The 27,967-nt window shown below is 36.3% G+C and overlaps 3 protein-coding genes and 1 pseudogene across 4 annotated transcripts; 1 reads left to right on the top strand and 3 right to left on the bottom strand.

Annotated features, from left to right (window-relative positions):
* Positions 1-2,115: 2,115 nt before the first annotated feature.
* Positions 2,116-10,279, bottom strand: LOC113278915 (protein trichome birefringence-like 2). Its single transcript, XM_026527639.1, has 5 exons — positions 9,579-10,279; positions 9,412-9,485; positions 3,121-3,188; positions 2,794-3,005; positions 2,116-2,464 (listed from the first exon to the last, which is right to left on the bottom strand). Exons 1-5 carry the CDS (start codon positions 10,277-10,279, stop codon positions 2,116-2,118), a joined length of 1,404 nt encoding a protein of 467 aa, XP_026383424.1.
* Positions 10,280-12,057: 1,778 nt separating this feature from the next.
* Positions 12,058-13,555, bottom strand: LOC113281308 (40S ribosomal protein S27-2-like). Its single transcript, XM_026530019.1, has 4 exons — positions 13,416-13,555; positions 13,230-13,331; positions 12,566-12,594; positions 12,058-12,462 (listed from the first exon to the last, which is right to left on the bottom strand). The coding sequence occupies exons 1-4, from the start codon at positions 13,416-13,418 to the stop codon at positions 12,336-12,338; spliced, it is 261 nt and encodes an 86-aa protein (XP_026385804.1). The 5' UTR covers positions 13,419-13,555; the 3' UTR covers positions 12,058-12,335.
* A 143-nt stretch (positions 13,556-13,698) lies between these two features.
* LOC113281309 (histidine biosynthesis bifunctional protein hisIE, chloroplastic-like) lies at positions 13,699-16,486 on the top strand. 2 transcript variants are annotated; one of them, XM_026530020.1, is made up of 5 exons: positions 13,699-13,933; positions 14,717-14,962; positions 15,057-15,152; positions 15,264-15,415; positions 15,850-16,486. In XM_026530020.1, the coding sequence occupies exons 1-5, from the start codon at positions 13,733-13,735 to the stop codon at positions 16,043-16,045; spliced, it is 891 nt and encodes a 296-aa protein (XP_026385805.1). In that variant the 5' UTR covers positions 13,699-13,732; the 3' UTR covers positions 16,046-16,486. The 2 variants fall into 2 exon arrangements, with proteins under 2 accessions (XP_026385805.1, XP_026385806.1); XM_026530021.1 differs by having other exon boundaries at positions 13,817-13,933; positions 14,680-14,962.
* Positions 16,487-16,678: 192 nt separating this feature from the next.
* Positions 16,679-22,974, bottom strand: LOC113278916 (annotated as a pseudogene).
* Positions 22,975-27,967: the final 4,993 nt, after the last annotated feature.

The following is a 27,967-nucleotide window of genomic DNA, read 5'->3' on the forward strand; positions in this document are numbered from 1 at the left end:
TCTCTATATTTGCTTCTTTTCCTTAAAAATCTTCAATACCTCTTAGCCAGTAAGTTCTATTTGTGTCTTATATTCCTAATACCAAGTTCACCCAAATTCTTTTGTTAGCAGACTCTCTCCCAAGCTGTCCAGCTTATCTTTCTTCTATCTCGAGACCAAATAAAGTCTCTCTTTATTTGGTTTGACAGATAGTTTAGCTGTAATCATACCCGCGATTTTGGGGACAACCGCCCAGGGGTGGATCCAATATAGAGCAAGACGGTGAGCAAAAAGTCTGGAACCGCAGATTTCACCCGTATCCGTCCGCAAAATTACGGGTGAAACTCAATCCGCAAGATCAATAGGCTGGACACGGGTGAGATTTTCAAATCCGCACATTTAGCGGTTTGCTAACGGTTGAAATTTAAAATCCGCGGATCCACCCGCACCGTAACTGCTTTACCAATGAAGAGAAATAAAGAAACAAAGGAGGGAAATACTTAACAAGAACCAATCCAATTTAGTATTCTGGTAGTTTTCTTCAAACGTTAACATCTCTTATTTTCTTCTTGAGGTATTGACGTAATTTATTGTGGTGCTTTCCTTCATATTGTGCTGTAACATTTTCGATCAGTGAAGCTACTTATAATTTCATTATTTGTTAAGCTCTGAACAGTGGATGCTGATAAGTTTTGTGTCGTTCTATTAATTACTTCTGGTATTCCTAAAATACGTGGACACCACAAGTTCTGTCAAGGCAATCTGTCAAGGCAAAGCTTGCACTTGATGGTAGGAAGTTCGGGGGAATTAAGTTAAGCTTGTCTATTAGCCTGAAGATAAACTTTCTGTAGGGCACTGTAAAGTTTGAACAATGAACGAATCTGTTCTATATTTTTTTCCATATTGATATTAGTGAAACCTGTAACTAAAAATCGCAACTTCTCCTTTCCTTTGTACTCTTTGCCTTAACCTCCTAATGAAAATTGGGCTTACGTAAAATTAGTTTTTTTTTTTACTAAATCCGCGGTTAATCCGCATCCGGTCCGTATCACCCATTGATCCGCGGATGTCAAATCCGCGGGTGATTGTGCCGGACACAGTTGGATTTTCCAAATCCGTAATTTTGACGGTTTGGACGCGGGTGACCCCTAAACCGCATCCGTCCGTCTGTTGCACACCCCTAAACAAGGATGTGCACTTGCTATCCTGCCCATTGGATTTCCAAGCCTAATTTTTCAAGCCCATTTTTTCCTTCAAGCGTAATGTTCTTTTCCTGCCACCCTTAGTAAAACTTTGCTTCTCCTTAGCTTAGTTTCTGGCTCCGTCCTCCTAAAGCCTTAACTTGGTTTCTTAAACATGTTTAATGCTCAAACTTAAAGATAAGAAGAAAAAAAAATCATGCACACATTTTCAAATAATATAACTCATATTTGAATTAGTCATACCAAATAAAATTTCAAATAACCTGGTTTGTATTAATCAAGTTATTTTCCATGACTTTATGGGTACCATATACTCAGTCAAATTGTAACCTAATCTTCTGTCAATTAAAAAAAAAAAAAAAAAAACTCATATGATTATCCCTCAAACAACAAAAAAATGTACTCCCTCCGTTTCTTTTTAATAGACTGGTTTTGGTTTTAGAGAAAATTAAGGAAATTAAGAGAACTAATCATTGAAAGTGATCCTCATGACACTTGTCAATAAAAGAAGTGAAGTGAAATGGTCCTCATGACACTTATCAGCAAAAGAAGTATAGTGAAATTGTCCACACGGCATTTGTCATCAAAAGAAGTTAAGAAAAAAATGGTTCCAGAAAACTAAAGTAACATTTGACTTTCCCAATTAGGAAACCAGACTATTTTTTTGAAACATTTATTTTAGAAAACCAACCTATTAAAAAGGAACAGAGAGAGTATATTTCATCCAATCAGCTCGAAAATATAAAATGACAAATGCAGAATACAAAATTTCAAGTTACCAAGGAGTGTACAAAAGGTGGTGTCCAGCCAGTATTTAGAAGGTGCTATAGGTTGAAAATTTGGGGAATCAACAACATTCAAATAGTTCTAAATAGTATCTTGCTAATTTCCTATTTAGTAGGATTCGACAGCAATAAGATTGGATAACCCAGTCTTAATAACGTCCGCCAAAAGATCCTTTTCCGGCTTTCAACAAAGAAGCATACAACAACTCATTCCAAGTATCAGGTACACCTGGTAAGCACCAATGACTACAATCCTGAAAATTCATTGCTGCAATTCTCTCTTCAGCAGTTAAATTCTTTGCATATGCAGAAGGGTGTGCATCGGCTCGATAGTAAGTAAGTTTACTGACATTCAGATATATAACAGGAGTCTTCATTTTCCGAAGAGTATTTTCTAGTATTTTCACTTCCCGGGGGAAAGATGGTACATATGTTTCGTTACTCATGATCGGCTCTGTTTCTAAGTTACAGTGTCCACCTGTGTTCCATCTCCCTCCTCTGCACAACAGAAAAAATAAGTTTCAGAAAGACAATATGAAAAAAACAATGGCGGGAAATGAAAAGGCGCAATACTTACACGTAATGTGTTTCTGAATATCCTCTGAAAACAACTTGGGTTTTGTTAGGATCGATATTTCCGTCAATCCATTTCTTCCAAGTAGTAAGGCCTTTCTTTTATGCTTTATTGATGTCCAGTTTCGGGTACAAGTAATTACCTTCTTGAAAATAGTTGATTCTGTAATTAAACACTAGTACTTCACCGATAAATGAGATTGGCAATCAAAGGAAAAGAGAATGGTTTTTTTTTTCTCTTCATGTTTGCTTACCCATTATTAGTTTTTGCATCAACCCACCAATGAAATGAATCGAAAACTATAACGTCGGCATCACGATATACCGATGCTACAATGTCATCAATCAAGTCCAGTCTTAAAGTCTCTGGCTCCTGAATTAACAAACTGTTGTTTCTGCGGCTAATTGGATTTGTTTCGTGCACCAAAAACGAAGACCAGACAAATACTATCGTACAATTGTAGTCCTGGTTTCAGAATACAAACATATACACATTTTCATCATCAGCAACAACAAAGAAAAAGCGGATCTTTTACGCTACAATGCACGAGAGACCTCTAAGTAAGTTAAGCATGACTTGCCTCATATAACACTGAAGAATCTCCTCTTGACTCGAATTTCCCAGGAGGGGAAGAAACTTTGGTCTTGTCTGGAATGACATTCCATAGGGTGCACAACAAAGAAGAAAATGTTGGAAAACATTTAATAAAAAAAATAATTTTTAAAGTTTTAATAAAAAATTATAATTTATTGTTTTCTTTCGTGAATGAAACTTTTTAGTCCTACATTGTGGAATTCCAATTTTTAGTAGTTTTAAGAAACTATATAAACCTTTTAGTCTCACATCGGGGAGTTTTTCTTCTTAAGTTGTATTTGTCAATTCTATAAATAAATTCATTACTTTTGTAAAATCTATGGGAAAGGGGTTGCTCTATATTTAGAGGGACCCCCAAGGGAAAAAAATATTTTATATTGTTTTCTCAAGCGTTCGAGATTTTTCTTTATGGTTTTTTCGGAGTTGCCAAGTTCAAGTTGAGCATCTACTACATATGCTAGTAGTAGGTGTATTAGGGTGTTTTATCCTGGAGATATCCGTCCTGTGAGGGCTATAGCATCACTCTTGAGTGTAGCCGGGCGCTAATGCCTTAAGGGCAACGTGTTGAACACGTGACTCACTATGTTTATTTCCAAAGTTTTGCCTTGTTGCTGTTGCGGAGATATGGGGAGCTCATTCGTTTCATCAAATCGATCACTTCCATTATAAAGGAGCTAAGTATCAATAACTTTTGCTTATTTGATTTTTCCTTGTTTTTGATTATTGCACCCAACAATCTTAAGACATTAGTATTTGTAATAATCAAAAATGGTTGGTTGGTTTGTGAATCATGGATGTTAATTGTGGAGTGAAAAACAAAAACGAATATTTGGTCAGCTGTAGAGTTTCGAGTTTATCTCTTAACCTAGAAGGAATTTCGATGAACTCTTTTGACACAACGTATTAGGCATCCTGATAGTTATCCACGTAAAATTTCATAATTTTTGGAGCTGTAAAAGTAATTTTTTGATATTTTATAAAACTGAGAAACGTTCCTGAAAAATTCTGATGGACAGAATTTTGTTGTTAACTAAAGTAGTTTTTATGGAGTAACCATGAGTTTTTTGATATGGCGGTTCAAACGAAGTTTATAAATTTAGATATTATCTTCAAAACTCATATTTTATCTGAACTAAGGTTTGTGAAATATGGTGTACTAGGTGATTGGAAATTACCGTGCCCGTGGTCAGAGTATAAACGAAGTTTGTGACATGAAATTGAAAAGGAACATGGCTACCAGACACATGTGGATGAACACAAGTCTTCCAAAGCTGACAAAGGAGAGAACATCAAACACAACTCTAAGCATAGTCTTTATAATAAAGGTATTTTTCATAAAACTGAATCCGACATTACTTTAATTAAGGGTGATTGTTATGTTTGTAAAAATTCATGGCCATACGGCAGTAAAGTGTAGACAGCATAAAACCTTAATAAGTAGAAAGTTAATGCTAATTTAGTTGAAACAATTTAGAACGAGTTCATTGACATGATGTCGGAAGTTATTTTAATAACCAATGTGAGAGACTGGTGGGTGGACTCTGGAGACACTAAGTATGTTTGTTAAAACAGAGACCTGTTCACCTCTTATCAGAGGATAAGGGATGTCGAGAAACTCTATATGAGTAACTCATCTGCGACAGAGGTTGCATAAAAGGGAAAGGTCGAGCATAATCTCATATCTGTAATATTCTCACACTGAATGAAGTTTTCATGTTCCGAGCATATGAAAGAATCTTGTATCTTGTTCTCTTGAAGATGGTAAAAGATTGAAGATCTTAATTAAATGTGGAAAACTTGTTATAACTAAGGGTATTGATTTTTTAGGCAACAGTTATAGGACTTAGGGTCTATATAAGTTTAAAGGAAAATCTGATGAAGTGAACATAGTTGATTCTTGTGCTTTCTTTTGTGTGTCTTTGAATGTTTTGCATGGTAAACTTGGAACCGTAAAATTATAAGTCAATGCATAAACTGCCTAGCATAGGCTTCGTACCCAAATTTAGTTTGGATCTTGAACACAAAAGTGAAATGAATTTGCAATAAAATCTTTTAGCACAAATGTTCATAGTAATTCTAATCCCTTAGAATTAATTCAGTTAGGCCTAGTTGACATGAGTTCAACCCAAAACCACTATGGTAAAAGATGGTTTATAACTTCCGTAGATGATTGTACGAGGTACTATCTTGTATACTTGCTTAGGGATAATGATGATGCCTTTGAAGCCTTAAGATGTATAAACTTGAAGTTGAAAACCAATTAGAAGCCTTGAACATAATAATTGTATCCTTAAGGAGATAATAATTGCCATGTTGATTAGTTCAAGATTACCTGCGGTCTTGTGGGAGGAGGCAGTCCTCTTAACTAGTATATCCTGAATATAGTACCCTTAAGGATCAGATGAAACTCCATATGATTTATGGAAAGGTAGATGACCTTCTTATGAATATGTCAAAGTGTGGGGGTGTTTGACTAAGATTTTCATTCCTCTTCCTAAAAGAACTAGATAGAAAACCAAAAATGTTGATTGTGTCTTCATATAAGGTATGCTGAGTATACTTCTACATATAGATTTTTGGTTGTGTGTTCTGATTTTTCATACTTTGGTGTGATTTTTCTGACTTTGTTGTGAATACTATTACATAATCTAGGGATGTTGAGTTCTTTGAACATGTTTATTCTTAAACCTGTACCTCATTAGAGATGTGTTGTTGATCCCCTAGATTTATTTTCAAATAGTCAGAACTTATCTTAAAGGAAGATGAAGTTAAGGTTGAGCCTAAGAGAAGTAAAACAATTAGACTTGAAACTTCTTATGAAGCCGACTTCATAACATGCCTAGCTTAGTCTAAGCCCTGGACTTATAAAGAAGCCTTGATATCTACTGAAACCCCATTCTGGTAAGAAGCTTCATTTAGTGAAATGGACTCAGTCCGTCGGAACCTGACTTGGGAGGTTTATAGTTTACCTCCAGAGAGTAAGACCATGAGATGTAAATGAGTATTTAAGAGGAAACGTTAGGTATATGGAACTGTAGAAAAATATTAGGATAAGTTGGTAGCTAAAGGCTACAAACTAAAAGAAGGTGTATATTTCCTTGATTCTTATTCACATGTGACGAGATTTACTTCCGTTGAGATGCTAATTGTTATTGCTGTCATAAACAAATTAGAGATACATCAGATGGATGTTAAGACAGCTTTTCGAAAATCGTGAATTAGATAAAGAAATTTACATAGACCAACCTGAGGACTTTGTAGTGAAAGGTTATGATGACAAAGTTTGTAAGTTGAACAAAATTTTGTATGGTTTATAAAAATAAGCACGTAAACAGTGACATGGAAAATTTGATCATGTGATAATGTGTAGTGGATTTAAGTTAATGAATCTGACAAGTATATTTACAAGTAACTTGTTAAGGATACCTGTGTGATTGTATGCTTTTATGTTGATGATATGCTTATACTTGATACAAACATAGATGTGATTAATTCCACTAACAACATGCACTGAATGAGAACGTTGACTTGAAAGACTTAGGCCCTGTTGATGTAATCTTAGGGATGAGGATTAGAAAATAATCTAACATATGTAGTCTTAGCCATTCTAATTATTTTGAATTCGTGCTTAAGAGATACAATCAGTGTGATTGTAAGCCTGCTTGTACTCCGTACGATTATTCTTGTAGACTCAAGAAAAAAGGGTAATGGAGTATCTTAACTTGAATACTCAAAAGTTATAGGATGTCTGATGAATTTAATGAGCTGTAAGAGTCCAGACATTGCCTATATTGTGAGTAAGTTAAGTAGATATAATTGTAGTCCATAGCAATAGCATTCAGATGCACTGAGTAGAGTATTATGGTACCTAAAATACTCTATTACCTTTTATTTGATTTATCAAAGGTATCTTGCTGTCCTTGAGGGACTTTGTGATGTAAACTGGATAGTTGACTCAGAGGAGTCTAAGTCTACGAGTGGATATGTTTCACTCTAGCATCAGGGTTTGTTTTTGGAAGGTTTACAAACAAACATATATTGCTCAATTCATTATGGAATCTGGGAGTATTGAGTTAGATAAAGCATGAGAGGGGGCCGAGTGCCTAAGATGCTTTTTAGAAGACATTCCTCTCTGGCATAGGCCTGTGGCAGCTATATCTATACATTGTGTTAGCCAAGCTATAATAGCTAAATCTGAAAATAATTAATCTCAATCGGCATTATTTTCATTGATTGGATAAATTCCAAGGAGAATATCGTGCAATCTTTGACGAAAGGTTTATCCCAAGAGATAGTTAGAAATGCATCGATGGGAAAGGGGTTGCTCTATATTTAGAGGGACCCCCAAGGGAAAAAAATATTTTATATTGTTTTCCCAAGCGTTCGAGATTTTCCTTTATGGTTTTTTCGGAGTTGCCAAGCTCAAGTTGAGCATCTACTACATATGCTAGTAGTAGGTGTATTAGGGTGTTTTATCCTGGAGATATCCGTCCTGTGAGGGCTATAGCATCACTCTTGAGTGTAGTCGGGCGCTAATGCCTTAAGGGCAACGTGTTGAACACGTGACTCACTATGTTTTTTTCCAAAGTTTTGCCTTGTTGTTTTTGCGGAGATATGGGGAGCTCATTCGTTTCATCAAATCGATCACTTCCATTATAAAGGAGCTAAGTATCAATAACTTTTGCTTATTTGATTTTTCCTTGTTTTTGATTATTGCACCCAACAATCTCTTAAGCTCATAAATTAAACTTGCCATGAAGGATACTCAACCTTGCTGACTGGAGATCCCAAGATCAAGGTTTCGAATGAGACAACTAATTTGTGGTGGGTAAAGGTAAACACTATCAGAGAACTTTATTCTATGTCCCTTCCCTATGGTGTAGACGTGATAGTGTGACTTCATGTGAAGGATGAATTTTAAGAAGTCTTAATGACGTCTATAGTTTCAATTTAAGATTGAAGTGGGGTGTAGCAGTAACACTCTTTATGGAAACTCACCTATTTGAATGAGGAAGTGGGCCGCTTCCTATGAGAATATGAGCTTTGATTCTCCAGAGCATTCTGAGAAACAGGACACGTCCAGGGCCAAATTGGACAAAACGGCACGAGCTTGGCAGCAATCTTGGAGATATCACCCGTGGTTGTTATCGCGAATTACATCAAATGCTAGCAGTTCAAGACATAGTTCACTGTCTCTAGCAAGTAATTCCGGTAATATTTCACTAAGCAAAGGTTCAAGACCTCATGGACACCTCTGCCTAAAATGGTATTTCCTGCGCTTTTTATGTGATTTTCGCTTTGATGGTTTTGGTATTACTGGAACTTAGGACCTAAAGGTCACTAAGGGCTCACTAGTTCATGCTTTTTCACTTTGGTGAAAGATACCTATAGTCTCACCATGTGAGAACTAAAGATGAAAGCTCTCAATACTATTATGATTTATGCAATCCATAGTATGACCCTGGGGTCAACACACTTTTTTGTGAGGGAGAGGACGTAGAAATGACTAGTATGATTTCAACACTTGCACGATCAGTCTGTTTGGATCGTGAGGTTGGGATGTTGATTTACCAAGATCTATCTGTGTTTTCATGTTTTATTGAGTTTTCATTCATGTGGGGATTGTTGGAAAACAATTAATAAAAAAATTTTTTTTTTAAAGTTTTAATAAAAAATTATAATTTATTGTTTTCTTTTGTGAATGAAACTTTTTAGTCCCACATTGTGCAGTTTCCAAATTTTAGTAGTTTTAAGAAAGTATATAAACCTTTTAGTCCCACATCGGGGAGTTTTTCTTCTTAAGTTGTATTTGTCAATTATATAAATAAATTCACTACTTTTGTAAAATCTGTGGGAAAGTGGTTGCTCTATATTTAGAGGGACCCCAAGGGAAAAAAATATTTTATATTGTTTTCTCAAGCATTCGAGATTTCCTTTATGGTTTTTTCGGAGTTGCCAAGCTCAAGTTGAGCATCTACTACATATGCTAGTAGTAGGTGTATTAGGGTGTTTTATCCTGGATATATCCGTCCTGTGAGGGCTATAGCATCACTCTTGAGTGTAGCCGGGCGCTAATGCCTTAAGAGCAACATGTTGAACACGTGACTCACTATGTTTTTTTCCAAAGTTTTGCCTTGTTGCTGTTGCGGAGATATGGGGAGCTCATTCGTTTCATCAAATCGATCACTTCCATTATAAAGGAGCTAAGTATCAATAACTTTTGCTTATTTGATTTTTCCTTGTTTTTGATTATTGCACCCAACACAAAACATATTACTATTTAAAGAATCCCCAACAAACACCAACTTTTTCCCTCTCAATCTCACCAGAAAATCAGTTGCATTCAGAATGCTGCAACAAAAAAAATCACTAATTAGATTACTGCAGGAAGGCCTGACTTGTGCGATGAACAGTCTTTTGATAATGGAAAAAGTGTCTAGTTACCTGGGGATATCATTACACCTTGGATTTGTTTGTTTTGACAGCCATTCCCATTGCCACTGGAGGTACTGATCATCAGGTCTTCCATTGTCTTGACAAGAGAAAGACTGTCTAGTGAGATATGGGCATGAACCAGGTGGATAATATAGATTTCGATCCTCGACCTTTAGCCATTCTCCCTCAAACATATCGCAATCACTATAAGAATATTGATCCACATCCTCATCAACATCACTTTGTTTCTTCTCATCATTTGGTCTGCTACTGTCGCCATCACTGGATAAATTACTGGAGGTCGTAGTAACATTGTCTTTATTCGTACCTAACAACTCTTCCGATGTAGTTAGATTATTGGGACCAACATGTGTGCCTTCAAAACTGGTTTCTGTGAGGTTTGTATCGGATAGTTCATCAAAGGTGAAGTTGCTCGATAACTCTGGAGAGGCAGCAGGAATGCCAATGCTAATGGTAGTACTAGAAGAGTATTGTTCTTCCGGTTTGACATAATTATTTTGAAGCACGGGATTAATTATGGACGAAGAAATAGATGGGAACATAATAATAGCTGTTAGAACTAATACTGAAGCTCCAAAGACAAAACCGAAACCAAACAGTACGTTCAACGATGCTTTTCTCTTTGAACGGTGATGAGACGATGTCTCTAGTAAGTGACATAACTTCTCTGTAAGCCTTAGCTTTCTCATTGTTCAAAACATAGGAAGAGGTGATAGTGGCGTAGAGTTTGTTACTGAGCTTGTTTAGACAGATACAAGTGATAGTGGATAGTGAAGAGAGCACCAAGAAAGAAGCTTCTTCTGCTATTGTACTTGCAATATGTATTCTTTCTAAACTGGATCAGACCATTATAAATTACTGGTCGTATTAGCATGAAACTTCTACCAGTAACCAATTTTATATTTCTCACCGACAGTTTTCATATTCAACGCTTAATTGGGATTCACAAATGGAAACCAAAGATCTATGTAATAGAAACCAGGAAAGATTTCAGATTAAGCAACTACCTCGAAAAGTTAATAGTATATTAATTTATTTTAAGATTGTTTTGACACTTTAGCATGACTTGTGCGATAAAATTGCGTTCTGTGCAGTGAGCAATTATGAGGATCCAATTCTACGAGCATGAAAAGTACAATGATGAACTGTTAAATAAGTTTGCATCCTTCTTTTACGAGATTTGTGAAGCGATGTAAACGAGGTTCATATATGAGTTTCTTTTAACAAATATATATAGGTCAACTGATTACTTATTTGTACTATTATGGAGGGTCATCTAGTTATAATTGCTAATTGCATCTGATGTAAGTTCGCATTAGTAGGTTTAAGCGCAAACCACTTTTTCAAGTAGCCAAAACCATTTGTCTTCTCTTTACCCTTTATCAATACATTCATACAAACACACCACCATCTACCAGTACATATATAGTTGTCAGCCAATGTGGTATATTCTACATATATAGTTGTCAGTACAACGATATGATGCTACAAAACATATGTTCCAGTATGATGCATATGCTACAAAACATATATTCTACAAAACAACGATATGATGCATCTGTTGCTACAAAACATATGTTCCAGAGCCAGAAAAATTCAACAAAACACCTTTGAAGGTGCGTAAAAATAAAAGTTTCCCAGCCCATCTAAATTTTAAAATCTTACTTTTCACCTTCTTAAATAACTACAGCACTTTAAGCGCATTCAACTACAAATGCATATCACATCGCCAGTTTCCAACAAGAATTTGAAATATTTTTTGAAATATTTGTCTGCTTCCCATTTTAAAATTCCATGAAGAACATGAAGAAAGAAGACAAGACAAAATAGTTCACATTTCTAACCTTCATGATTTAGGTGCTACCTGTCAAAATAAGCCATAGTGAACATCCTAAACTAGGCTAAAATTAATTTGAGAACACATAGTGAAACTCTGAATCACCTAAGCTAAGAGCTTCCATTATGCTTCAATTAAAAAACACAACCACATCACATAACTTGACAAGTAATGTGCACAGAAACTTGACATAAGAAAACATGCTCTAAAGCATTAAGTGTAGTTTAGCAGAAGGAAAGGGTCAGTATCAGTAGCAACCATGGCTAGTAATTGGCGTTTGCCTTCACAACAAATGAAGCCACAAATACATTCACATATTTCCCTTCCTAAGACATCCTACACTGCCTGAGTTGTACACTATGGTATCCTAGAAGCAACAAAAACATTCACATATTTTCCTTCATAAGACATCCTGCACTGCCTGAGTTGTACACTCTGGTATCCACATATTTTCCTTCATAAGACATCCTGCACTGGTCTACAAAATACACTTCCAAACATGCTAACATTCAAGATTTAACAACTCAAGAATATCATAATTTTTATGTAATCTATACGTCCGGCTAAATAACATAACGGCAAATGAGGACAACATATATCATACAGAAGAATAATGAAACTGGAAACCAATAATAAATAACTCACTCTATTTTCAATACTGCAAAGTAGAGCCACGTGTGAATGATACTAGAGATTCCAAATTTATATTGAAACTAACATCGAAAATGACAACATACGCTAATTATAAATGTCAAAAGACAGACGTTCTGGCAACAAAATTACGTCAAAACCAAAACCCTAAATTCATCTCAATTTACTTGTCTTCCATCGAATTAAAACTAAACAAAAGAAGAAGAAAAACTTCTACCACCACAACATTCAGAGCAACACAAGCAAATTTCAGAAACTTAATCTCCCTTTTTCCTGAATGAGCATCCCTCTATAAGTCTAGCTTTACCTCCTGTTGGTTGGCACAAGACAGTTTGACAATTTCCACAGACAACCACAGTTTGTGAGTGACTGAATACAGTAGTTCTGCAATCAATCCATCAACAATGAACATACAAAGATTCAGACACACAACCTCAGCAAACAAAACTTACAAAAAAAAAGAATATAATGGCTAAAAGAAACTTACATGTTGAAGCATCCTTGGCATTTAACGTCCTGTTTCAAAACAAACAAACAAAAGAAGGGCTCAGTGCAGAGTCCAGAAGACTTATTCAAACATATAGATACAAACAAAATACTTATGTACATAGGCATGTAAAAATGTTGTTGCAGGAAAATGTCATCTAAATTTTAGATATAAAAAAGGAGAGAGACCTAGTTCATTCCAATCATCCCCATCAAAAGCATGCCTCCTTGTTCTTTGTTCACCATGTTCCACTAAATAATGCTAACCAATCATCATCTACTTAATCTCGTTGTGTAGTACTCAAATTCACGATAATATCGAGAAAAACAAACACAACATATAAATAAAAACACCAAATATTTTATGACTAGGTGATGGTAATGTTATCTTTCCACCCCAACAAAATCAACATAAACTAGGCTTGTTCACAAATTCAAAACTATGAACAGCTTGAAATAAACTGGAGGTAAAATATAAATGAAACTAATATCTGAGTTATGAAACTATGATTTAATATTAATCCTCATATCACAAGTCAGGGAACAAAACACTGAATTCATGGAGACAAACAAAGAAATTCTTAGAAACATGAAGACAGACGCAACAAATCTACAACTAGATAGCGGATGAAAATAGATCAGGAAAGTAAGATGATTAGCGGTACCATGAAGAAGGAGTTTGGGGATTGAACTAAACGTTTGAGCTTGTGTCTCCTCTTCTCTAGTTCAGCTGGTGGATTGAGGAGATCGATATCATTTGAAAGAACCTACAACATACAAACACCATATCATCATCATCATCATCAATCAGAACCAAACAACAAACAAATGAAAACACAAATGTTACTCACCATGATGAAGAAACCCTAGGAAGTGAAGACGAAGAGAGATTATTAGTGTTTTTCTTCAGAGCCGCCGGCAGAGACGGAGAAGAGATTCTAGGGTTTTGAAGGAGCTGAGGAATCTTGTTTTGACTACTTATATAAGAGAGAAGTTAGATGAGTTTACGATCTTGACCGTCGGATTTGGGCGTAGCACTAGGGAACTTGTTAAATGGGTCTGGACCAGACAGTGTGGCCCAATATAGGATACCCATCGGGTAAGGGCACTTGTTAATATCTCATTTTCTACTTAACTTTCTTCGTAGAGAGAAAGAGAGCAGAGTTTAATGGCGATTTCATCTTCTTCTTCCTCCTCCTCTTTAACAAGATTTTTAACAGCCCCATGTCAAAAAGATCGTATCCTTTCGTTCGGAAACAACATCAATTTTAACAAGAACAACAAGAGGAATAACAAGTTATGCATCAATGCATCATCTTCTTCTGCTGCTGCTAACAAATCTATCAAAGAACTCACTCTTGATTCAAAGGTAATACAAGTATCTCAATTACCCAACCCTTTCATTATTCTTAGTAGTGCTTGTTTTTCTGAAGAGTATTCGCTTTTCACACACTGCGCCTTAATTGTTTGGTTGTATGTCACCAGTAAAATGCTTGTTTGAGTATCCACTAGAGGTACTTCTGGTCGGTTAATGCGCTTACCATCTTTAGAAATTCATAATTCTCATAAAATTGTACTCACCGATTGTGAATCATGTCTCAAGAATTAAACACCATAATGGCATTGCAGACACACTCTTACCTGTTTGAGTGAAATGACGCTCTTAACTCTAGAATATGTTTTCAAGACCAGACATAGTCCAGGTATCTACTCAATAGTAGGGACCTTTACAAAGTCTGGCAAAGCAAACAAATTGAGCGGTAAAATCAGCTCTTGAGATGGCTTGCCATTATCTGGTGCGGGATTCACTGTCCTTTAGGTCTCCACCAATTGCCCGATAATCTTCTTTTCATGATTAATGGAGCTACATTGGAGTCCACGTTTTTATGTAGTTTATCCTTTCGTTGTTGTTGTTTATAATTTGGGTGCGTTTTTCATTAATTATAATAGGTTTTAGGTGTAAATGAGATGTTTATTGTCCCTTTAGCTGCACTTAACGCGTAGTGTCTTACTGATTGCAGTTATTGTCAATGAAAAGAAGTAAGCTGTAAGGATCATAGTCCGTTGATTAATTTACTTTGCCTTCAATTTACTCATATGTTGATTCTGTGCAAGGTTTGTGGAGATAATGTACTTTTCATCTGGACATTAGGTGGAGGTGTTGTTGGACAGTGTGAAATGGGATGATAAAGGTTTGGCCGTTGCAATTGCTCAAAATGTGGATACTGGAGCCATTCTTATGCAAGGCTTTGCTAATAGGGAGGCACTCGCGACAACCATTTCATCACGCAAAGCAACCTTTTTTAGCCGATCAAGGTCATCTTTGTGGACTAAGGGGGAGACTTCCAACAATTTCATTAATGTTCATGACGTCTTTCTCGACTGTGATCGTGATTCTGTAAGCTTCTCTACAAACTGCTGCTCCTAGAACTTACACTCATCCAGCTTGTAAAATTTTAATTAGAGTTGGTTTATACAATTCAAATTGTCAGATAATATACCTTGGAAAGCCTGACGGTCCCACGTGCCACACGGGGTCAGAGACTTGCTATTATTCATCAGTTAATAATTTCCTCAATCATTCAAAGGTGCAATATCTTATCCTCTCGTATGATGATTAATTTGTAAGTCCATTTGTCTATCATTTCTTATTTATTGGATCGTTGTCCCTAATAAAGTAATAAACATCATTTTGGAAGGTAGAAGATTCTACTTTGGCATTAACGACCTTGTACTCATTAGAGTCTACTATTTCCCAAAGGAAAGCTGAAATAGAAGCAGATGATAGTGGGAAGCCTTCATGGACAAGGCGGCTATTGCTTGACAAGAAGTTGTTGTGCTCTAAAATCAGGTAACACAGCAGTTTATATGTGATTAACATTTTCATCAATCAATTGCAGCTTTCTATCTAGTGAACGTTCTATAAGCTGTTTATGCATGGCCAACAATTTTAAAGGTAAAAAGTCACTATGCCTCCTTATTTTTGCTAAGCCTTCAAGATCAAGCATCCTGTTTCGGTCTTGTCCTAGTAAATAAGTGGTAAACGGCTTATGCTGCCTTTTTTTGTACTGTAATCAAGCAATGACGGGATAAGTCTGCATAAGAGGGGTTGTTGTTAAGATTGTCCAATTGTCTGCTCTTGAAAGATAATTGCTAGTAGGTCTAGTTAGTGATCCTGGCGGCCTGGCCCTTGTGAGTCCTTGGCTTCTTCATTACTGTCTCACATAAGGTCCCATTTGAACTAAGATTCTTGTTGCTAATATCTGTTTCTGCAATGGTGTACAGGGAAGAGGCAGATGAGTTATGCCGGACATTGGAGGAAAATGAGGATCAATCACGTTCAGCCTCAGAGATGGCAGATGTGCTCTATCATGCAATGGTTCTATTAGCACTTAAGAATGTAAAAGCCGAAGAAGTTCTTGAGGTTCTAAGGCTGAGATTCACCAAATCTGGTATTGAGGAGAAGAACAGCCGGAAATGACGCTAGCCGAACGGGAATCTCCTGCTATTCTGCAGCTGTCTTTTCTGTGGGTGCTTTGTGACAAAATTCGAAAGAACGTGATTGTAGGCAGAAACAAACCCATCATGAGAACCTGTGTAGATTGGGTAGTTTCAAAACTCCAACTGAAGGCATGTGCAACTTTTTGGCAGCCATTGAGAATTTTCATTTTTAGTATGATGACTTGGTAGCGAAATGCTAAACTTCATGAGATCTGGATGTGTCATAGTTATTTTAGATTTACTTCCATATTTTATGTCAGAGAAACATTTATAATTGTATCTTTTTGTGTTTGAATTCGATCAAAGAGTGACATTTTCTCCATTTTGAGGCTTTTCCTGGGTATCTAGTTTGTTTGAGTAATGTAAAAACAAGTGATGCTTGTATTAACTCTAATAACATAATTGAAGCATGTTTAACTCATTATGTGATGTTGTGGTAGTTAGAGCAAGTTTTATGGAATAGGTTTTCAGTGCGTGAAGTCTATTGACGCTGGGCGTTGATTTCCGAAGTTTTTAGAGTCCTGCAATCATAGGCTGTAAGAGACGCAACTTTTTGTGGCCATGTTCCAGAATCTGTTTTGAGAGTCTACAAATATTGAGCATATTGATCATATGTATTAAAGAGATATTATAAAAGTTCCAGAATGATTTCCAAGATTTAAAAACAGAAAATAAAGGGACACTATTGACAGAAAACTAAGTGGACTAGAGATTATTGTGATAGGGTTCATTTGCGTTACAAGGCTAGTTATAACCAATAAACAGCTAAGAGATCTTTTCAGTTCTATCAGTCAAATTGATGAACTTTACATATACATGCCTAGCTTCCTTATTGTCGATACCCTCCTTTAAACTATCGTCAAAGATAAATGACAACCAAGCCAGCGTCTATTCTATAGCAACTCCCATGAGAACCGCTAGTTGTGTGGTGGAATGACTCCGAGCTTTCAGGCATCTGGCGGAATAACACCAGATTCTTGCATATAGCTTCTTACATTGATCATACAGGATCTACTGGAAGGTTACGCATTTTCTTATTGACATGGATCTCCATGATCATATACACATGGAAGATGTAGAAGAGTGACTTATGAATTATGCATGAACTGGCCTGCTTGATGGCTTTGGTGGTAATTTATCCGCAACCAAAATGTAGAACAGACCCATCACGCCTGCATGCGGTTTGATGCTGCTGTAATTGGATTCCAAGACTAGTGTCTCTCCATCAGATATCTTGACAGTGCCTGGTTGAGGATAGCAAGTTGACATCCCCACTATGTAGCCAGCTTCATTGCCTGCTTCTTTTCCATTTCCATAAACTGGCATAGAAGCGCAAATGAGACGACCATCCTAAAGAATTCATCAATGCAAGAAAAATTCTGTATGTTAGCCAACACACATGTTAAAATTATTTTACTGGTTGAAATCAGTTCTAAACCTTTGAAATGAAAAATAATGGCGGGAACAAGGATTAGCACATGACAGTTACCGTGCACTCTGTTAACTTTGTGAAAAAAGAACAAAAAGTGACAGATTTGGATGATCACGGAGTAAGGTTATAAACAGGATTCTACATGTTTATAATTAGGTAACTACCTTTCCGTAAAGAGCTGAACCAGTTCCTCCAGAATGCTGATGACCAACGCCGTAGATAACATAACCACCATTGTGCATAACCACACTTGTCTTTTTGTTATCTATGCATTTAAGATCTCTGTTTACACCAGCTCTGCCACATTGCTCCACTTGATATTCCACCTGGTTAAAGAACTGACAAATTAGTATGCACATAAACATAACCAAGATGCACAACTATGGTCATGAATCTGCAAGTATGGCATTTTCTTAATTCTTCAATACAGATACTAGTTAACAACTCAAACAAACAACAGTGACTAAATTGGAGTTACATATATACCTTACAAGCTGTTGCTGAATTCCTTCCTTTTTTCCACGTATCAGTAACATCAAAAATGTAAATTTTAGCAGGCACAATACTATCTTTCCAGTCAACCCACTTCACAGTATATCTCAAGTAGAGGCTTTTTCTAATGCTTCTGAAGCCTTGTCTTATCCTGCACTGGGTCTCATCATCGCAGCACTTCAAGCCTCCAGCATACCCAGGCGGCAGTTGTTGACCATACTCATCTGTTGTCACATTATACAGATTACACTTGCACTCCGTGCATCCTAGTCGATCCACCACACCCCGCGTATCAATTGCATGTATATTCACTAACCATCTCTCCTCATAGCCTTTTGGGGTTTCCGCTGGATTGCCAACCTCTATTCCATAGGGGTCTGGAACATATGTAGCGGTTTTGCGTGTTTCTGATCCAAGCCCAAAATACTGGCCAAGATTCTTACAAACACCGTGGTTTCTCAAGATGATGTTCTCCTTTGGGTGATTTTTATTAAGATCATTCCCCTCTGAAGACTTTGTATCCTTGGAACCGTAGTATCTTAAAATTATCCAGTGGTGAAGATAAGTTTCATGCAGAGGGACAGGGATCCCAGAGTCATCAACTACTTCAGCCTTGAACTCTTTAATAGCTATATGACCTCTTGGAAAATCAATATTATAGTAAACTTTGTTGGCAACAGATCCTGCTCCCAGCACAAAATTAGGTGACAAGAAGACAGCGGATTTCTCCCTACTGTCTTTCATGAAAATAGACTCTGAATCTTGAACTGCTAGAATCAGTGCGAATAATATTCCCAGCAAAAGCAGCAATAGAGGAATTTGCTTCATTTTTCCTGTCATTGAATCATTAAAATGAGTAGATCAAATTTATGAAGGCATGTAGCAGTTATAACTTGGTACTACATACGAATAAGCTTCTTGTTTTGGTTATTTTTGCATATTGAATAGATCAGTATGGACAATAAGAGCCTAGTACAACCCATCACCCTGTGTATAGGACGATGCTCATAGCCAATTAAGTTTTGAGTTGCCCACGGACTCCACAATCCCGCATTGACACTGATACACTAAAAACTTATGTTAAGCGGCCTAGGCCGCAGCTGGATCAGCAGTCACAGCAATATCACTATATTCGTACGGAACCAATCCAAGACTCATCTATGCCTAACCTTGACCAGAGGCTATAGAGCTGCAGGATCAACAGAGCTTGTTGAATCCTTGGATAGAATCGATAGGTGCAGAACCTCCATGTTCAGCAGGCTCGACTTGTAATTACCCTTCCATTGCTTTTAACTAATAAATCTACTGAAAAATGAAAAATGATAGAGAACTCTAAAGGACAAAAACATTTAATCAATAATAAACTAGGCCTAAAGCTAATAACTAATACTATTAGCTAACAAATCACTGAATATTTATTAAAAAAATAAAGATTGATAAGGAATAACCAGAAAATCCAACTATATTCTGAAAACATAGTTAGTTGGAAATTCTAGAGCAACAAATAAATCCAAGAGGATATTAAGTGTGCAATTATTACCTGTTGGTAGCTGGTCTCTAAAGAGTATGAAATCCTTGCTCTGCTTGGTGGTGCTAATAACAGACAGACAAAGTGAGACTGAAGAAAGTTCTACTTATAAAAGCTAGAAAAGTCTATCTAGTCAAACTTAGCCACTGGAAACTTTACATCATTCATTGTTCATCTTTGACGAAATGTATGCCTTCTTTACTATGGGCCAACATGAGCTAGTGGCTGACGATGAATGTACAGGACATAATCTGCCCTTTAACAAAATCTGTCAAGTGAATAAAGGAAAACATATGAAGTTGGAACATTTTCGTGAAAATCTTTGTATTCATTCACTTATTAACTGCGTCTGGTGTATATACATAGACAACAAATTCCATCCAAGTGTGACACCTTCTCAGGCATCATCTGTCAGAGTTTATGTTTCCATGGTCATACAAATTAAAAAAAGATGTAGGTACTTGTACCCATTCATTCAGAATATAGATACACGAATTAAGAAGATATATCCAATTCTATAAGCAGATATAGCCGCTGCCTAGTAAGAGCATCCAATGGATATGATTCCACTGGTCCTGTTGCTTTTCCAGTGAATCCCATCTAAAAGACTTCCATCAGATTTACTACAGTACTATTTTGAGTTCATAAGGTAAATTATGGCAGCCAACTTATCCCTAGCTCTCGATATGCAGTCCTGACTGACATTCAAATGTAAGTCGACATCCCAACTTATCTCTATCTCTCATTGTTACTTTGTTTTCCACTACTGTGTTATAGGGATCCCAGATTTACTACTGTGTTCTTTCTTTTTTTTTACTGTTTTTGTTCTTTTGATCACTGCTCGTTAAACGAGAGTGATTCATGAAACACAACAATACTGACAGGCTGACGTTTAACTCTGCAAAAGGTCATGACTTCCTATAGGCTATAAACAGTAAAAAAATGGAAGAACACAGTAGACAGAAAACAAAGTGGAAAATAGATAATTGCTATATTTGTATTACAAACTAATTATAAACAATAAGAAGCTAAGAGATCTTATTAGTTCTATCAGTCGAACTGATAGATTAATCTTACAGAAACATGCTTAAATTCATAATTGCTGATAGCCGCCTTCTTTTTCATCCTTCTTTCGAACATAACCAACAACCACGGCAACTGCTGCAGAAACTCCCAAGAAAACCAATACCCATGTGTAGTTAAATGATTTCAATTTGTGCAACATCTGTGGAAACAAGTAAAGTCAGTTTCTTAGATATAGCATTTTCATGATCATATAAGGTCTGAAAGAAGGTTCAATTGATATATGTGAAAGACAAAAGCTTGCAGCTGACATCTCCACCTAAAAAAGGCTTGCAGATAAACGATAATGAAAACCATAAAGCCAAATAGCCAATGATAAAAAATGTAAAAGAGAGGGAAAATCATACATGAATCGGCATGCTTGATGATCTTGTTGGTAATTGATCCACAACTAAAATGTAGAAGAGACCCATCACTCCTGTATGTGTTCTGGTGCTGCTGTAATTGGATTCCAAAAGTAAAGTCTCTCCATCGGATATCTTGACAGAGCCTGGTTGAGGATAACAAGTCGACATCCCAACTATGTAGCCAGCCTCATTGCCTGCTTCTTTTCCATCCCCATAAACTGGTATGGAAGCACATATGAGATGACCATCCTAATCAATGCATCAAGGTAAGGATGTCAATTGTATGTTAGTCGTAAGGCGTCAAAATGAATAATAGCTGGAAAAAGGATCAGCACATGATAGTTCCTAAAAAGGAACTATGACAACTGTATGTTCACAGTTATGTAATGTACCTCTCTGTAAAGAGCTGCACCAATTCCACCAGAATGCTGATGAGCAGCACCGTAGATAACATAACCACCATTGGGCATAACCACGCTTGTCTTTTTGTTATCTGCACATACACTATTTCTATCTACACCAGGACTACCACATCGTTCAATTTCATATTCCACCTATAAAAGAAATTGGTCATTATCAGCAATTTAGTAACTCTAGTGTGCAAGTATTACATTTAATCTTTCGCTTCACAGACAAAGTTTAAATTATAATCTAGCAAATAACAGTGGTTGTATCAGAGTTACATATATACCTTACAAGCTGTTCCTGAATTGTTCCCTCTTTTCCCAGTATCAGTGACATCAAAAATGTAAATCTAACAGGCGCGATACTGTCTTCCCAGTCAACCCACTTCACTGTATATCTCAAGTATAGGCTTCTCTTGATACTGTTGAAGCCTTGTCTTACCCTGCATTGAGTCTCATCATAGCAACAATAAAGGCCTCAGGTATAACCCGGTTTCAAACGTCGACCATACTCATCTATTGTAACATTATATAGATCACACTTGCATTCAGTACACCCCAATCTGTCCTCCACACCCCGTGTATCAATGGCATGCACATTGACTAACCATCTCTCCTCATACCCGTCTGGGATTTCAGCAGGATTCCCAACTTCTATCCCATAGGGATCTGGCACGTAAGTTTCGGTTCTTCGTGTTTCTGATCCAAGTCCAAAGTACTGCCCAAGGTTATTGCAGATACCACTATTTCTCACAATAATGTTCTTTTTAAAGCTAAGTTTATTAGGATCATTCTCCTCGGGAGTTTCTGTATCCTTAGGAGCATGGTATCTAATAACAACCCAGTGATGAAGATATGTCTCATGCAAAGGAACAGGATTCCCAAACTCATCAACTACCTCAGCATTAAACTCTTTAATTGCAATATGACCTCTTGGAAAATCGATATTATAATACCATTTGTTACCGACAGATCCTGCTCCCAACACAAAATTAGGTGACAGGAAGACAGCAGATTTCTCTTTATTTTCTTTCATGAACATAGACTCTGAACCTTGAACTAATAAAACAATTCCCAGAAGCAGCAGCAGCAGCAGCAGCAGTAGATGACTTCGCGGCATTTTTCCTGTCAAGAATATAAGCAACATGAGCATATATCTATATAATTGTTTCAAGGCATCAAAAAATTCTAAGAAATCATCATGCTAGACCAAAATTCAACGGATAGTATAGACCCACATGGACAAAAATAAACCTAGAAAGACCAAAAGTCTACAGTGATACTAAGCATATCTAGTTTCTGAGCTGCATACAAACTTGACAATCCCACATACGATTTTCATTGATTGATTAACTAATTCACTAAACAAGTTACAGAGATCTCTTAGATACTCATGAGATAAGAAACTAAGCACAAATTATAAATTTAAGATCAAATTTATCATCGAATAAACTAAAAATTGATGATTCATAATCATGCAGATATAAATAGAAAAACACACTTGATTATTACGTAGCAAATCAAAATTTTAATTCAAAACACAAATCCAAGATTCTAAATGTAATGATAACCTGATGATTGTTGTTTTTGGTGTTGCTTATAACAGATAAATAGTGTCAGGACGATGGAAGATCCTTTTATAGATAAAAGAATGAAAGAAAGAATGAACTTATATCTTCTTGTCGGACATAGCCACGTATAACCTTACATCATCACTATCTATCTTTTCATTTTCTTTTTTTCCCACATTTTTTTTTGACACAACCTAGGTCGACAGATGCAAGGCCGATATGATATTATATTGGTTGTTCCACTTTCTTTTTTGTGTGTCCGGATGATCACAGTACAAGGAGCTACGACTGTCAATGGGTACCCATTATCTGAAACCGGATCCGGTAGATTTGGGTTCGGTTCCGGATCCTAAAGTTGGATCCATTAGAAACTTAGGACCCGACGGGTAATTACCCGATTGGACCCGTATCTAAACGGATCCAAACGGGTAATACCCGTTGGGTACCCGCGGGTATCGGTTACCCGTTTATTCATACTTTTATTTATGTTTTTGCTAGTTTTAGCTTTGATATTTTACTCGTTTTAAATTTTTCTCTTACATTAAATCTTTATTTAGTACATTAATAAGAAATAATAATAAATTTTATAAAAGTTATTTAAATCCAAGCCAAAAAGAGACAAATATTAAGTTTTTGAGGTTTTTTTAATAGTTTTCTTAAGACCCAATGGGTACCCGGGACCGACGGATACCCGGGTATTTAAACGGGTCCGGTTCTGGGTCCATAAGTGTAGGAACCGGATCCGACCTTTATAAGTAGGGTCCGGGTCTAGTGATACCCGGGAGGATCCGGACCCATTGACACCCCTACAAGGAGCCCAATTTTGTTTGTTCTCTATGATACAAAATTCATCTTTCTTGACTTTAGAGATGACCGACTGACTATTTGCAGTCGTCATGAATGACGAATTTGGGCAAGAAGTTACAGGATTCTTCTTCATTGTAATGTTGCATTTACCTAACCTTTTTTGTACTTTTAGCATTGAACAATCCTCATTAAATAATTTGTTTCAGCCAAAGGCGATAAATGAGTGTAAACGCAAATCTTTGAGATTCTGAGTTCCAAATGGCCGGTGCGTGCAACCTCCCAAGTCTAGCACTGAATTATGGTTGATCTCCAAAATAATGTGGTGTACTTGGTATTCTCATCATTTTATATACCAGTAAGAAAATTTAAGTATCTATAACCTTATGTTGTGGATTTTATCCAATGAAGATCATACTTTTAGGTTCTAATTTATGTCCAGTGTAAGGCACAATTCATGAGTAGCACATGCATCCAAAAGATTTCATTGAAGTATAGACTGGTTTCCTAACAAATAAAACCTCATATGGAGACTTGAAGCCTAGAGATATGACAGGTGTTGGAAATTGGGTCAAAAACTAGAAGATGAAAACAAACAGAAGAATGGTGTATCCCTGACTTCACGGCTCTTTCAATTCTTTTAGACAATAATTCGACATTTCCCAATTAATTGGCGAGTAAAACAGGTCACTCGAATTATGTCTTCAGGATTCAATGAAGCCATAATATCGTAACTGAATTCAAGGATTGTACTTCCTTGACCCGACCAAGAACACACTGTTTAAGATTCTGATGATGTTATTAGAGAAGAAGAAACGATATTGTTCGACTGCTAATTATAAGGATTTCATGTCTTTCAGATGTCTCTGTTCATCACCAATCGACACCTTCAAAAGGCATCAATGGTGGTTATTGGCAGAGACGCGTCTATTTAAAATTCCAATGAAATTTGAATTAGGTTTTCAACCTAAAACTGAAAATTTCTATGAGACGTTGTCTCGTACTCTGTAAAGGGGAGCAAGTCAGGTCGATCACAGCCGGGAGGGGATACGCCCCCCAGGACCCCCCAAATAGCGGCGAACATAAATGCATCCTTTTGAAAATATCCAGCAACAGGCAGTACGTTGAAAGTGTAATTAGTTAAAAGGCTTCCACGCAAAATGAGTCATGCAAACTATATTGAATCAGGTAAGTCATGCATATAACAACTAGATGTCTACGCTTGGAGTCGGCTACTCACTATGTTCATGAGTGTGAGGAAAAGACACTTTATGCACAATGCCATTATCATATAGAAAATTGGATAAATCATTATTGAAAAATTCACTACTATTAGTCCTAATAACAAGAATTCTAGATTGAAGAAGATTCTCAACTTGAGCTTTAAATTGAAAGAACACTCTCTTAAAATCAGACTTTTTGTGTAATGGAAAAATCTAATAAAATTTAGAAAAATCATCAATTGCATTGACTAAATATCTGAATCCAGAGTTTAATGGTACATGACTAGGATATCATAGATCCAAACAAGGAAACTCATAAAGTTTATTTCTAAAATAAGAAGAAACATAAAATGAAAGCGTTTGGCTTCTGCGAAGATGCTAATCATGACAAAAAAAAATGAGTTTTAGTAATATTTGACATAGACAATAACCTACAACTGCAAGGTCTGAAAAGATAGAAGATCTTGTGCCAAATATCTACAAGAACAGCTTGCGATGCAGTACTAGAGGTAGCATACAAGGTCATAGTAGATGATGCAGAGATCTTGGAGATAGGTGGATCAGCCACAAGTTGGTCTTATCGAGAAAATGTAAAAGATACATGTTATTATATTTTGAGGGCCTTTCAAAGTGAATGGTAAATTTTATGAGTAAATGGGATGGTTCAGCCTTCACGTACCTCTTTATTGATGAAGTTATCCATATGTCTTCGTTTGTTCTTCAATCTTCAATCTTCGAGGGTTATTCAGTGATGTTTGATACTTAACAACAATACTGTAATCCTAGTCCGAGATTTGACTTTAATAGAGGAATCAAGATAAAGTTTTGTGCATCTAAAGTTTTTTTAAAAAAAAAAACTTAAGATAGCAAAACTTGCGAGTTTGACCGTGCAGTGCTCTAACACTCTCAGATAAGAGATCCTGTTAGAGCGATGCTCAATTGAACCCACAAGTTTTGCTATCTCAAGTCTGTTGTCAGTGTTAGATGATCAGAACTATCTCGAACTAGGTAATAATTTGATAGTTGAGTATTAGACATCACCCTCAAAGATAGAAGATCGACGAAGACATTTGGAGAACTTATGTATCAGGTATGTGAAGACCGGACAATTCTATCTTACTCACTATCTTACCATTATATCTTTTTAAGACGATCTCGTATGATTTCTAGTAGATTTACAAAGAATAAGTTTCGAGTCAAGCTTGTCTTGTTAAAAATCTCGAAATACGAAAGATTAGTGTAGCACAGAACAGGGGTAACAGGGATAGGTTTAAGTTTCGTTAGAAACTTAATAGAAAACTGATTCTAGGATCAAGATTCTAAGGTAAAAGGTTGATAAACAAACTTGATAATAATATTGATAATAATATGTATAATAAGATGTTATCTTCTAAACAAAGAGACCTAGCCTTTATATAGGCTTTGTAGAAAACCGACGAAAAGAAACTAAAAAGGAATTCTACCTAAACTAGGAAAGTAAAGGACTTGCAAAGCAAGTAAACTAAAACAGACGTAATGGATCAACAGTCATTGTTGATACAAACAAAAAGGGATCAACAGTGATTTTTGATACAGACGCAGATGTCCTACATCAGTCCCCCCTTCTTGAAAGAAACTCGTCCTCGAGTTAGCTAATAAGAAAAACTTTATTATCTCCATATATTGTTCCACACTTCGAGCTGTCATCATAGAATACGAATTATTTTCCTCCATGAAAAATGTATATATCACGTTTACCGGCTTACCACGATCAAACAAAAAAGTCATAGCCTTGGAGATTATAAAACAAAGTAACCACGAAATGTAGTTCCACGCATCATGAGATGTGTTCTTAAATTTTCCGCGATCAAAGACAAAAATCACGTTGGCAGTGATAAAATAAACCATGCAAGTAGCCATCACGAGCATAAAAAATTCTTTTCTGAAATTTTGAGTTACACCATTAACTGGTCCTTGTCTACTTAATTTGTATCCACCAAAAAAAGATGTTGTATCAAACATGTTAAAGGAACTGATCCAAACTGATTTTAATGCGCGCATCATCGTGTTAGCAATTACATTTTCTTTAATAAGACTCCCTGCAACACCATTGATTGGTGTGAACTTTCCCGACTTAATTCTAGCGTCTACTGTGTCTACGGACATGCTTATATAAGTGGTCGATTCTCCACCTGTAGTTGTGACTAAACCAAAATAATCTTTGCAGAAAATATGGTTTCTAAAAATACTCTCGGTGTTCTTTGCTTTCAAGTCCATGATGATCAATAGACTAATACCGCTCCTGGCAGGAAAAACATCTTCACACTTAACCTTAACATGAAGATAATCGTTGATGGTGTCTAGTATGCATTTTAAACTACTTGTTGTCGGATATTTCACAAGACTGTTCATCCTGAAAATATCAAACTTATCGTTCCATTCTTTTGCTAGTGATAATCTCTCGGCGTGTGAGAATATACGTCCGCGAATTCTTCCGGTGTAATTCTCCACTGTTATATCTTCAAGAGATCGAAAACTACATCCATAGACAAACGAATGAAACAACGATAGATAATTTCTTGTTCTCGTTGGGTAGAACTCAACAGAATTCCCATGGATTAACTCAACGGTCTTACTAGGGTTTGTATAAGAGACCGTAATTTTTTTCTTGTGATTAAGAACTTGATTACCCTCATCATAAGATAAAAAAAATAAATCTAAATCACGATCTAATAAATCATTAGGTTTAATATTTAATAACTCACCATTAATCTCTTGAGAAACATGCAGAACTTTGTCTACCTGATTTTCTTCTTCTTCATAAACAAGAGTCCCTTCATGCTTCCGTGTTGTATCCTTCATAAATTCATCCTCAACTAATGTTATAGAAACAACTTCACGATTTTTAGATGATAATAAATCCTCTTTATACTCGGTACAGGCTTTCTTTTCTTCTTTCTTTTCTTCATCATCGTCTAAAGGAGGCATCTCCAAGTCATCCAAACCTACATGTTTAGCAATCATGACCATGTAACATGC

Source organism: Papaver somniferum, chromosome 5, assembly GCF_003573695.1.
Source record: "Papaver somniferum cultivar HN1 chromosome 5, ASM357369v1, whole genome shotgun sequence".
NCBI classification, from domain to species: domain Eukaryota; kingdom Viridiplantae; phylum Streptophyta; class Magnoliopsida; order Ranunculales; family Papaveraceae; genus Papaver; species Papaver somniferum.

Bases quoted from the DNA above. Each gene is read 5' to 3' on its own strand.
- LOC113278915 (XM_026527639.1), bottom strand. From the start codon at position 10,279: ATGAGAAAGCTAAGGCTTACAGAGAAGTTATGTCACTTACTAGAGACA. The intron at 3,189-9,411 runs GTAATATGTTTT...ATGTCATTCCAG, and splicing joins TGTTGGGGATTCTTTAAATA to ACAAGACCAAAGTTTCTTCC. The intron at 3,006-3,120 runs GCAAGTCATGCT...TTCTGAAACCAG, and splicing joins ATTCTTCAGTGTTATATGAG to GACTACAATTGTACGATAGT.
- LOC113281308 (XM_026530019.1), bottom strand. The intron at 12,595-13,229 runs GTACCGCTAATC...GTTTTGAAACAG, and splicing joins CCCCAAACTCCTTCTTCATG to GACGTTAAATGCCAAGGATG. The intron at 12,463-12,565 runs GTAAGTTTCTTT...GATTGATTGCAG, and splicing joins TGCCAAGGATGCTTCAACAT to AACTACTGTATTCAGTCACT.
- LOC113281309 (XM_026530020.1), top strand. From the start codon at position 13,733: ATGGCGATTTCATCTTCTTCTTCCTCCTCCTCTTTAACAAGATTTTTA. The intron at 13,934-14,716 runs GTAATACAAGTA...TCTGGACATTAG, and splicing joins AACTCACTCTTGATTCAAAG to GTGGAGGTGTTGTTGGACAG. The intron at 15,153-15,263 runs GTGCAATATCTT...TCATTTTGGAAG, and splicing joins ATTTCCTCAATCATTCAAAG to GTAGAAGATTCTACTTTGGC.